The sequence below is a fragment of the Bufo gargarizans genome, chromosome 3 (assembly GCF_014858855.1).
Source record: "Bufo gargarizans isolate SCDJY-AF-19 chromosome 3, ASM1485885v1, whole genome shotgun sequence".
Lineage (NCBI taxonomy): Eukaryota > Metazoa > Chordata > Amphibia > Anura > Bufonidae > Bufo > Bufo gargarizans.
In genome coordinates, this window is record NC_058082.1 from 365,918,657 (window position 1) to 365,931,917 (window position 13,261).

General features: G+C 45.4%; 1 protein-coding gene across 2 annotated transcripts in view; it reads right to left on the minus strand.

Moving 5' to 3' along the window:
* ARID1A (AT-rich interaction domain 1A) overlaps positions 1 to 13,261 on the minus strand; it is a 44,991-nt gene that overhangs the window by 14,876 nt on the left and 16,854 nt on the right. For both annotated transcript variants that reach the window (XM_044288058.1, XM_044288059.1), the window contains exons 2-4: positions 6,802 to 7,002; positions 2,630 to 3,037; positions 1,954 to 2,067 (exon numbers count right to left, since the gene is read on the minus strand). In XM_044288058.1, the coding sequence (XP_044143993.1) occupies positions 1,954 to 2,067; positions 2,630 to 3,037; positions 6,802 to 7,002 (723 nt within the window). The remainder of the gene's footprint in view (positions 1 to 1,953; positions 2,068 to 2,629; positions 3,038 to 6,801; positions 7,003 to 13,261) is intronic.

The window sequence follows — 13,261 nt, forward strand, 5'->3', positions numbered from 1 at the left end:
AAGATGCGATCAGTAAAATCTCATCCACTTTTTTTACAGGTTCAAATCACAATCGGCAGCAAAAATTCACAGCAATTCCATCCTGCATGGAATTACCGTAAACAACCATTTATTTTCAGAAGCTACACAGACTACAAGCTGCCATTCCATTTGGGGTCTCAAAAGGGAATATCAAATAGTACAAATACAACCCGGCACCCGCGTTCCTCCAGATTCTTGCACAGCCACCACCTGCATCTCTCCGTCACGCGGATCAAAACATCTGGCAACGGGGAACAGTCAATAGGAGGCAGTGACTGACCAGCCTCCCCAGTGTTGCCCAGGGAGATTGAGGAAGCCAGGTAAGTATTGTCTATAGGAGGGGCTGGGGGTTTATTTGTACTATTGCATAACTTCTTTAAAAGGTAACTTTCTATATTCGTTAATTTTCAAAAATAATTAATCTTTTGGTTGCTATGGGCAATCACTCCATTTCCCAGTTACACCAGATTTGCATCTATTCAATTACCAGGTCAATGCATGTAGGAGAATTTAAAAAAAAGTAATAGTCAACAGTAGAAGGTGAAATTCAGAACAGATCAGGAAAGAAACAACGGACGTGTGAATGGACCCTTAATGTCCCACTACAGGATGTTACCGTAACAGGCAGTCTATTAGGTGGTTAAACGGCTGGGATTGGAGTTCTCTCCATTCCAGCCGTTACAGGACGAAACCATCACCATAGTAACTGCATGTCATGGAGGCAAAATTCAAGCCTATCCATACATGATGTACAGTTACATCCTGCTGGGCTTAACGGGTTAAAGGAGTAGTGCCAAATTTTAAAACTTATCCACTATCCTCTGGTATGGGATAGAGTTAGGAGAACGAGGTCCTGCATCAGTAGGAATGGGGCAGAAATAGAGCATGCACGCTGCTACTTCATGCATGTCTGGGATTGCCAGAGACTTCCAAGTACACTACTCTGCTTTTGTCTGCCCCACTGACATGAAGGTAGAGGTAGCACACATGGTTAACCTACCACTACTCAATTGGGGGGGGGGGGGGGAAGAGCCCCACGGATCAGACCCCTGAGCGATCAGATACTGATCCCCCTCCAAAAAGAATAGGTGATAAGTTTGTACTGCAGGAAACCTCCAAGTCCCAGAGAACCCCTTTAAAGGGACCAGTCAGCTATTCGGAAGTAATTTTTAGCAAATGAAAAAATACTAGAGCCGTTAATCCTCCCAAGAACAGGGATCAGCAACCTCTGGCACTCCAGCTGTTCTGAAACTACAATTCCCAGAGTCCTCCTTTCACTTCTGTGGGAATTACATGAACAGCCAAGCAAGTTTGCATGCTAGGAGTTGTAGTTTCACAACAGCTGGAGTGCCAAAGGTTGCTGATCTCTGTCCTAGAAAATGAGGTGCATCAGAACTGCAATTTCATTGGGAATACAAGCATTTACTTGAGCAGACAACAGGAGACCTGTAAGGTCTTAATATAAAAGTTGGCGATTTGTGTTTGCAAATTGGGTTCAAATTCTCTGAATAGCCATTAGTAAAAGAAAAACTGACTACAGCTTACTGTACAGTGTACACAGACTTATTAAATCAATCCCATAGAACCCATTTAATATGTCCACAAGCAAACTTGTCCTAGAACGTAAAGAGGACTTGTTGCCTCCACTTTACACAAATTATACATTGGTGAGCAATCCTGTCAGGCTGCTCACCCATGATGGCATATCAGACAGGATCGCATCATTACCATCTACTGTAGGGCAGGGTAGCGAGGCCTCACCCCCAAAGCAGCTCTGCAAATGGTTGCAACCAGCCCTACTCACATTCTAGGACAGGTTGCTTGTGGCCATTTTAAAATTATTCACAAAATGCTGGACCTAACTACACAGTGCTAAAGGTGTACGTTACTTTAAGAAACATAGTTCACTTTATCTGCAAGAAGTAAACATACTGGAAGGCTAGAGGGTCGTGGTTGCATCCCCAAGCTGAGATCCTCCTGTCCTTTGCTGGAACCCAGAGAAGGGGTGGATGAGGCCTGGGAAGTAAAGGAATCCTGAGAAAGCTCCTGCAAAATAAATGCATGAATAAATGAAATATTAATACATACATATTTATTAGGGCTGCACGATATGGGAATTTTGTGCGATTGCGATATTTTAAAGGGAATTGTGCTAGAGGTCTATTTGCTTGGATTTTCAAGGCAAAAGCACACACAAATTACTGATAATGCTGAAATGTAGTTATACTTTTAACTCCAGAACTGAAATGCACACTAAATTAACTAACATATTTGCATTACTGCAAAAGTACAATACACAAAACTTGCCATTTTCTTAATAGCACAGAACAGATAAACAGAATAAATAGAAGAACATTTGTTCATTAAAATAACGAATTGCCTCCAGCCCCTCCTCCCTCCCCGCACTGTAACTGATGTATCGCCGGCCGCGCGGTGCAGCATAGAGGCCGGCGATACATCCATGTCAACCACGTAAAAAGTCAACCATCGCTTTATAAGACTAACTGCCATTCCCCCAGCATTTTTGGGTCAGCCAATTGGCGATTGCAATATGGCGATTAATTGCGATTGTTTTGGCGATATATCCAGGAAACCACAAATGCCATACCTGTGGTGGAGGGAAGCGTTGCTGAGAGTAGGTACTCCCCTGCTGTGCTCCAGAGGTGGAATAGGATGAGCCTTGTTGCTGTGAGGTTGGATACTGAGGAGCTTGTTGCGTGTATGGTGACTGGCTTTGTGAACTTGTTGGGGGAGCCTGCTGCTGTTGTGTATATGGTGATGGAGATGGTGACTGCTGCTGCTGGGGGAAGGTGGGCTGCACAGGCTGGCCAGAGGGAGGCTGAGAAGAGGGAGGCTGTTGCTGAGTGTAAGACTGGGGAGCTGACTGTTGCTGAGAATACTGGTTTTGTGGTGGTGTTGTTTGCTGCTGTGGAGGGTGGAGGCTCTGCTGGTTATAGTATGGTGACTGGCTCTGCTGAGAATAGGATCCAGGGCCTTGTTGCGCATATGAAGTCATCTGGAGATAGAAACAGGGAACGGATGAGTAAAAATAAGCAGATAGTTTTGTGTGAAAGGAGAGCCAATGTTAAAGGGGTTCTGCACTTTCACTTAACTGATGATCTATCCTCTAGATAGATCAGCTTCTGATGGGCGGGGGTCCGACACCCGGGACCCCCCGCCAATCAGCTGTTTGAGAAGGCAGCGGCGCTCCAGCAGCGCCGCGGCCTTCTCACTGTTTACCGCCGGCCCACTGACGTCAGGACTAATATCAACTAGCATGAGCAGGGCTAAGCTCTGTTCACTTGAATGGAGCTTAGCCACGCCCATTCTAGTTGATACTCGTCGTGATGTCAGTGGGCTGGCGGTAAACCGTGAAAAGGCTGCGGCGCTGCTGCCTTCTCAAACAGCTGATCGGCGGGGGTCCCGGGTGTCAGACCCCCACCCATCAGAAGCTGATGATCTATCCGGAGGATAGATCAGTTAAATGAAAGTGCAGAACCCCTTTAAGTATTTTTACCACAATTCTCTTTGCTCAGATGTTAATGCACTGGTTATACAAGCTCCAGCATGACATGGAAAAGTGGAAAACAGTGATGCCAACTTACAGCAATTGACTCAGACCTGGCATTGCTGAGGGTTACATTTTCATATCTGACACTCCTAAACATAATTAGTTGTTAAAGGGTTTGTGTCACTTCAGCAAACACCATTTATTATTATGTAGAGAAAGACAAGGCGCTTACTGATGTATCTTGATTGGCCATATTGCTTCCTTTGGATTAATTTTTTTATTACATTATACACTGCTCATTTTCCATGATTATGACCACCCTGCTATCCAGCAGTGGGTCATGCTTGCACACTGCAGTCCCATGAACCTAGCCAACAAAGAGGCCAGCGCTTTTTCCTATAGTGTACAAGCACGACCACCTCTGATGGATTGCAGGGTGGTTGTAACCATGGAAATAAGCAGTGTACAATGTGATGGAAAAATTAATCCAGCCAACAAAGGAAGTAATATGGACAAATCACAATACATTAGTAAGTGGCTTGTATACACTTCCTCTACATAAATGTAATTTGCTGAGGTGACCAACCCCTTTAATCTGCCAGCCAAATATGTAGTCAATGCAAGGGCATATTTAAAGGGGTATTCCCATCTTAGACAATGGGGGCATATGCCCCCATTGTCTCATAGGTGCGGGTCCCGCTCAAGAATGGAGCGGGGAACGCTGTGGCTGGAGGACCCCAGATTTCCCGGGGTCCGTCCACCACCAAGCGCTAATCCCCGCCTCTCCCATAGAAGTGAAAGGGAGCGTGCAGCGCATGCTCCCATTAACTTCCATGGGGCAGATGGCAAAAGCCGAGCCAGTGCGCGACTATTTTCAGTGGGCCCATAGAAATGAATGGAGAGCGGCTGCGCATGCGCAGTGCACTCTCCTTCACTTCTGTGCTCCATTTTCGATATAGGTGGGAGCCGCACCTATAAGACAATGGGGGCATATCCTAGTGATATGCCCCCATTGTCCGAGATGAGAAAACCCCTTTAAGGTACAAGTCCACACTACTATAAGCCAGGGAAGAGTGACATTGGGATAAGACAGGAACCTTGAGTATAATAAAATAAATAAAAAGCACTCAGAAAACATAGTGTATTCACAAAGGGAGCGCTTGCACTGTCCCTTAGGCCACATGCTTGTGTCAGGATCACTGATGGTGATTTGCATTCAAGTAGGGATGAATGAACTTGTGTACAAGATTCAGGTCATCTAATACCGGCAATTCCTTATGGATTCCGCTACGACAGACAAAACTTTTTCTTCTTAGATAACACAAATTCGCTCAACACTACATGCAAGTTGAATCAGTTTTTTCCTGCAACTATGTTCAGGGTTTTTGTTTTTTCCCCGTTCTGGATTGTATTCGGACTTTAATCTTTTTTTTACGTGCATGAAGATAAACTGAAGAACAATGTACACTTAAGCAAACATCAGCGATGAAGTCATTGTATTTAAATGCCTTCCATTTTCCCCATTCACTTCTATGGACAGGTGGCATGAAAAACACAATATAGAACATGCTGCAAATTTTCCTGAACGCAGAGGTGAGCACTGTCCCAACTGTAATGAATGGGTCTGGATTGTAAGCTTTCACTACACGCATCGCATCCAGACAGAAATCTCACTCATGTGAAAGAGCTCTAACAGTGGAAACTGACTGCATACAGATATGCTTTTATAGGCCTCTCATTAGTTTACTTTAGGCTAAAGTGTAAAAAAAAAAAGAAATACTGAGTAAATCCAACAGTCCCATCATTAACCGGGTTAACCTAGTGGGCTACAGTTTGACTAGCACTTACCCTTTCAACAACCAAATTATATCTCCCCTCCACCCAACAGTTCACCTCCTGTTCTTTGGAAATTAAGCTATAATCCTCCGAAAGGTAGGTACAATTCTGTGGCAGTGCTAGAACTGTACATTCAGTGTAGGTTTACACTTGTGTTAATTGGATCCGGCAAACTGCTGGAGTTCAAGTTCACCAAATCCGGCAGCTTTTGGTGGGACAAAACAGCACTTAAGGCAAAATTCCTGCCAGATCCCATTACAGTCAATTGGATCTGGTGGAGAATGGCGGCATTCTGCAAATGCAAGTGTGAACCTTGTCTGGTTCTCTAATTGACTACCACGTGCCCGAGGCGTTTTGCGGCTCAGAGTAGGCTTAAGCGAATAAACCTTCGGATCATAGATCTAAAAGTCAATTCGTTCAAATACTTACATTTAAGATGTATTGGCTCTGTGGACCCAAAGTTAATTTCTTACAAAGTTGAGAGAGACTTCGGTCAATTCCCACTCAATACACATCTGAGCATAAGTTATTTTTTTTAAATAGCAATCCGAAGTGGGCTTTGGTACTGGCTGGTACCTCAGTACCAAAACCCACTTCGGATTCAATACGCAGATATGCATACAGTATGAATTAACCGAAGTCTCACCTGACTTTGGGCGAGATGATCTTTGGCTCCATGGAGCCAATACATTTTAATACTGTGTGGCTACAGCATTAAAGGGGACCTTTCACCGATTATGACACTGAACTAAGAATACAGACATGGAGAGCGGCGCCTGGGGATCTCACTGCACTTACTATCATCACTGGGCGGCGGTCCGTTCTCCTGCTATGCCCTCCGGTATCTCCGGTCACAAAGTTATGGTAGGCGGAGTCTGCCCTTGTTCTTCTGTAGCGCTGGCCAATTGCATTGCAGAGCTCACAGCCTGGGAGAAAATAACCTCCCAGGCTGTGAGCTCTGTGCTGCGATTGGCCAGCGCTAGAGCAGAACAAGGGCAGGCTCCGCCTACCATAACTTAGTGGCCGGAGATACCGGAGGGCATAGCAGGAGAACAAAGCGGCGCCCGGGGATAACAGTAAGTGCAGCGAGATCCCCGGGCGCCGCTCTACACTGTCTGTATTCTTAGTTCACAGTGTCAGAATCGGTGAAAGGTCCTCTTTAAAATGTAAGTATTTCAATGAATCAACTTCGATTTGCTAAGGCCTAGCTGAGGTTGCAGGAATGCGATATTAAAAGGGGTATTCTGGTTAGGGGATAAATATTAGATCAGTGTGGGCCCTACAGCCAATCATGATAGCAGGGGCCCAGTATCCCCTGCAGCCGCAATACACCTGCCTGAATTAGGTGTCAAACACAAGTTACAATTTAGCAGCATGCAATCAGGTTTATTTTACATTTTGGACAAGAAAATAAAAAATAAATAAAAAAGTACCTGTTGTCCATACTGCATACTCATAGCTCCTTGAGGTCGACCCTGCATGGCCATGGGGTATCTCTGTGGCGTTTGTGAAGAATAAGGCTGTACTGGGTAACCAGAATGCCCTTGCTGAGAACCAGGCTGTTGGCTGTAAGGGTTGCTTGAGCCATATGGTTGGGGTCTCATCTTTCCCATTTGATCCATGGGACTGCCAGGCTGTGAAAACCAGCACAAATTCACACACTTGCAATAGTCGACAACTCAAACACAAAGTTTCACAGATACGCAAATCCATATCCAAGCGCAGCAGTGCACACATCCACATGCTTTCTAAGAAGCTGCGAGGATGCTTCATTTAACTACTGCAGCATTGCACAATGTTGTGAAGGGTTTTGTAGGAAGCAATGGAGGGCGAATACATGGATTGCCAGTGTTCCCACAGTAATTAACCTGCTTATTACCTCTGGGACTGTGCTGATCAAGGCTGGCGGTAAGAGCTATTTATAACTGGAAGGGCAAACAGCCGAAGTGTAACAGGTCCCAGCTGTACACCCATCTGAAGTGCGGCCAAGAGCTAGCTGTCTGGTGTGGAGCGCTGGCAGGGAATGAATGACAGGATCTGTGCTCCGGGGACACCAGCTACAAAAGGGGGAGGGGGACCATTACTAAAACTTTAAAAATTTGCCTTTCTGAACCAGCCACACCTAACCCATCGCCTGCACATAAGGGACAAAGGAAGCCTGGGGAAAGCTGTTAACAGTTGGACACATGGCTAATTTGCATGGCTGCCAAGAACAATTGTGAAAAACCTAACAATTCCATGACACGTGAACATCTGAAAAGTAAATCATTCCGGGTGGCTTTACACACTCAACAATGAGCAGGATCCGGCCATACAACAGCTTGTTCCACCCCACAGCTCCTGATCGAGGCACCCGTCTGAGGCCGGGGCAACATGGCAAAATGAAATTTGTGATTGCCGATGGTGCTGCAATGTATCCGTGTAACCCCAGCCCAATACGCAGATAAAGCTGGAGGCAGTAATATGGTAAAGCAGCATGAGGAAAAGTCACAGCATGCACAGGTGCCATACAGTGGTTACTGGAGTCCAGACCATGGGAGATACCTCCAAGGGGTTGTCCGATTTTTACCATTGATGACCTATTCTCAGGATAGAGCGAATAGTATTGAAGATGGGTCGGCACGTGTCCAGGGAAGGTGTCCCACTAATATATAGTGAAGAAGAACCGGCACTCGCTTTCTTGACTATATGAACAGACGTTTATTCAAGGCTTGAGCCGAAACTAGTCACCGATAATGCCATTATGCCTTGAATAAACATCTCTTCATATAGTCCAAAAAAGTGAGTCCCAGTCGTTCTTCGCTATACACTAGTGGGACACCTTCCCTGGACGCGTGCAAGCTGCAGTGCTGTTCTCAGGATAGGTCATCAAGCAGCGTTTTGGCATCCGCCTCCAGAGCGGAATGGAGCCAAACTGATGAATTCTGAACGAATCTGCATCCATTCAGAATGCATTGGGTCTAAACTGATCCATTTGGGGCCGCTTGTGAGAGCCGAAACGGATCTCACAGGCGGACCCAGAAACGGCAGAGTGAATGTAGCCTTACTTGCTAGCTGCAGCAGTAAGCAGTGTAATTACATTCACTTCTATGGGACGGCTCTGTAGTACTCACTTGAATAGGCAGAGACAGCCCCTGGAAGTGAATGAGGACACCATACTTGTGATTACACTGCTCACCACAAATTGCTGCAGCAAGCAACAGTGTAGAGAAGACATCAAGTATGAGCGCTGCCTGCTGATCAGCGGGAATGCCAGGAGTTGGACCCCCACCAATCTAATATTGATTACCTATACCGAGATTAGGTCATCAATAGTAAAAAGTGGACAACCCCTATAAGGCCTCATGCACATTATCGTACGATTGGTCTGCATACATTTCAATGGGGATGCAAAAGATGCAAACTGCACCCCATGCGCTGTCCTTATCCGTATGTCCGTTCTGCGGCACCACAAAGATAGAACATGTTCTGTTCTTGTGGACAAGGAAAGGACATTTCTACAGGAGTAGAAACATTGCTGGTATGCACATGGCTTTGTGAACCGGACAGTCTGCATGAAGCCTAAAGGGAATATGGCATTAGTACTGAGAGAACCAGATTCTGGCGGTGTATGACTGGATTGCCTTGCTGTGATTTTCATGATAAACCCCCCCCTTCTCTATATCAGCCACAGCGGAAGTTGTCCATGGAAGGCTACGCACATGCAGCTTCCATGTCCTGTATTGACAACGCTCTACGCACAGTTTGGAGAGAAACTTGTCAATCAGAAGAAGGTACATTTGGGGGTGGGGACTGCTCAGATATCAAGGCCTGCATGCGCACAAGCCATGCATTGGGGATATATAGACATCCAGCAATACACCTCTATCACTATATGCTGCCCTCAGATCAGGCAGAAAATATCCAGTGAAACACGCTAAATAAACCTGCAATTCCTCCCGTCAATACTACATTTTCCAGCTTCAAAACCAATATTTTTCTTGCTGAATTGCATCCAGACTTAAATTAAAAAAAATCTCCTTTCATTCTGTATGTGCCTAGGTTTAGTCATACTTCCATTATTACCATTATGCGGGTTAGAAAAACTGGGGACAGATGAAAGATTCTGACTGTATGCCGTTACCTTGCAGAGATGCCTACACAAGTTTTATGATGCATTTCCTACCACCAGGAGGCTAGTTGAAGGCCTCCATTCACTTCAGATATCAGCACTAGAATCAATGGAAAATAACCAATATGGCATCGGATGAGACTGTCACTCTCTCATTGGAATCTATATAACTACATGAGCAACAATGAAAGGAGTCCAACTCTGGTCTACTCAAGTTCCCAAGGGAACACCAGATCTTCCCTCAACCGTTATTTACAATGAATTTTATAGGAAAGGAACAGCAAAGAACCCATGCCCAGAGCAGATGGCATGGATGATACCACTTCACCTCAGCTCATTTTCTCCTTTCAATAGTAGAAACAGCTCTGCATGCACCAAATGCCTTGGGCGCTTGCACAGATAGAGGCATCATGCACACGGATTGAACACAGACCTATTCATTTTGATGGTTGTGCATCCTGTGGGCCTGCAAGTTATAGAGCAGGTCCTACTTTGCAGGCATAAATAAGCATTTCTACTGATAGGAGTGAGAAAATTGCAGATCAATTAGCATTATTTAAAGGGTGTTTTATTTTTTAATTTCAACTCTGCCTCTGCATCTGCAGAAAACTCCATACACATCTGTACCCAGGTTCTTTTGACTGGTCTTCCGACTCCTGCCTGTAAACTTCCAAATGGGGGAGGGGGGGGGGGGGGGGTACATGCACCACTGCAGCCAATGACTGGATTCTGCACGTGACCTATCCTTCTGGCAGTTTACAGAGAGGGACCCTGAGACCAGTGAAAAGAGCTAGGGAGCCAGAACAGAGCAGCGTGGAGAGTATGGGGTGTATACTGGGGTAGTGTTGGGCAATACAAATTATATATATTATATATATAAAAAAAAAAAAAAACAATCTCACCGTTTCTTAAATACCACAATATTTTAATAGCATCATAGGGGCTTCTGGAAAGCCCTGAGTGCTAATAAAATAGGCGCAGATACACTCCATAAAGCAGTGGCATCATCTGAGCATGTGCCGTTTGGAGAGCCTTATGAACTACACATACCCAACAGTAGATGCTGAAGTCTCCCCAGCTTGCGACAAGAAAGTGGCATCATACGGGAGAAGTGCACTGGAGCGTATAGCGCCCTCCCACTCCTATTTCCTCAGCAGCGGTGTATGAGAAGCATAGTAAAGTACGGCTGGGCACTGTGCTTTAGTCCGTATGCTCCGCTGAAGGGTTTAGCTGGGACTTAGAGTACCCTCTTCAGTGGAACTACGTCAGGCTGAAGAGGGAGTGCACTGCTGTGGTAGTTGCTACAGAGCCCATATAATAGAATAGTGGTGCTACAAGCCATGGTATGGCAGTGGCATGAATACATGTTACTTCTCAGTATAGTGCACATAGAGGTGGGGGAAGTACTAGACCTAAGGGGAATACACAGGTCATGAGTCCCATCTAGATTATAAGCCCCATACAGTTTAACGTCTCCTTGTGGCCCCCATACTGAATAACGTCTCCTTGTTAGATGGGTATTTATCACGTGATATATCGTTATCGAAATACATTTCTTAATATCTGGGGTGTGAGGGGGGTGGTGCTCTCATATATTGATCAAATCAGCCGTTTCAGAAGCACAAGGCTGTGCACTGTAGTGGGGCTCTTCTCCAATTCAAGACCCCTGTCAAACCAATACTGTTGACCTATCAGGAGGACAGGTGATCAATATCAGACAGGGGGTTCTGACTTCCAATAACCCCCCTCCCCCCATAAGTTTTCAAGAGATGTGGGCATGCACAACTCCACACACAGTAGTGGGCGTGCTTTGTTACATTCAAGTGCCTGGGAGCCAGAATCTGCCACAGTATGGCTGAGCCTTGTGTCAAAAAGCGGGTAATGCCCGTCACTGCACCAGGCTCTTTAATCATTTGGTACCCCACCAACATTTAGAGGCGACATTTTTTTTTTGTCTACATTCCCACCCTCCAAGAGCCAAAATGTTATTTTTCTGTTGGCTGTATTTTTTCTTTAACCTGTGAACATCTGACGTCTGCTTTAGGCCTCATGCACATGACCGTTGTTGTGTTCCGTGTCCGTTGTTCCGTGATTTCTGCAGACCCATTTAAAACTCGGATAATGCACCGTTTGTCATACGCGTCGGTGATCTCAGTCAGTCAAAAAAAATAGGACCGGTCCCATTTTTTTCACGGACAACGGTTCGTGGACCCATTTAAGTCAATGGGTCCATGAAAAAACACGGATGCACACAAGATTGTCATCCACGTCCCTGATCGGCTTTTTTTCTTCTTATCATTTGCAAGGCAAACTTGACCTAGATTTTTTTTTTTTTTTTTTTTTACTTTCCTTCATGTCTGGTGATCCTCCAAAAATCAAGGAAGACACACAGATCACGGAACCCGTTTTGCGGACCGTGAAAAAAATACTGTCGTGTGCATGAGGCCTTACACATTTGTGTTCCCCATAATATCATCATTCTGGAGCATCTTCTCTTTTGGCTCTGCATGTGTCGTTCCTATTATCCCTCCTACAAATTTATCAATAAACTGACTGGTTGGGTATTACCAGTTAAGGGTGTGACACTGTTTAAGATTTTAATACTGATCGCTTGGTTTAGTGGTAAAAGCAAAATTGCGCTATGGATTCCATTACCACGGACCATAACACAATTCTATAACAGAATGTCTTTAGAGGCATTCCATCATAACGGATCCGGCCCGTTTCAGTTATGCAGGGGAGTCCTCTCCTGCAGAACGGAAACGGGAAATCCGTTTTTGCAGCCCATAGACTTCTATTATGACGGAATGAATAACGAACCACCTTTAGACTCAGTCATAGAATTGCGTTAGGTCGCTGGTAACGGAACCCATAACGCAATTCTGCTATTACCACCAAACGAAGCATGAACGAATTTCAAAATGGGAAATTCGCTCATCTCTACAGATTGCCCATCCCTGACATATCCTGATGATGGGTAAACTGCAGCTCTCCAGTGGTTGTAAAACTACAACTCCCAGTATGCCCAGTCTGCCTACAGCAGGGCATGATGGGATTTGTAGTTTTACAACAGCTGGAGGGCCGCAGTTCGCCCATCTCTGGGATAGGTCATCAGTATCTGGTCAGTGGGGGGCTGACACCTGGGACCCCTGCCGATCAGCTGTTTTGAGAAGGCACAGCAGAGCTGATCTGCTTGTGCAGATGCTGGGCCCCATCAATCACGACTGCTAGGACCACTTATAGAGCACTATGGAGTAGGCAGAATGGTAAACTATCACTGACAATGGGCTCCCCACTATCACAGCTACATGACTGGCATGCAGATATGTGATCTCTGCAAGGACGTTTAGAAACGTACATGCAGAGATATGTGCCAACTGCCCTCTTGTATACACTTAAGCGGTGAGCAAGCAGTTAAGTCACTGTAGGAACAGGAGGGGATATTACAATTTGACAAATCACTATTTAAAATAAGCAGTCATTAGTCAAACCATAAAACTGCACATTAGGGCTCAAGCACATGACCGTACCCGTTTTGTGGGGCCAAGTAACAGTCATACGGATGGAGACAGTGCGCTGTCCACATCTTTTGTGGCCCCACTGAAATGAATGGATCCGCATCCGATGTGCACAAATATGTGCATTGGATGCGGACCAGACATACAGCCATGTGGAAGAGGCCTAATTTGTATGTAGATCTGCTGGGCCCTTTTGCATATGTTAATATTCAGGCAGATGAACGTTTGCTCCCTACATTTAGCCCATGTGAACTGTCTGCCCAG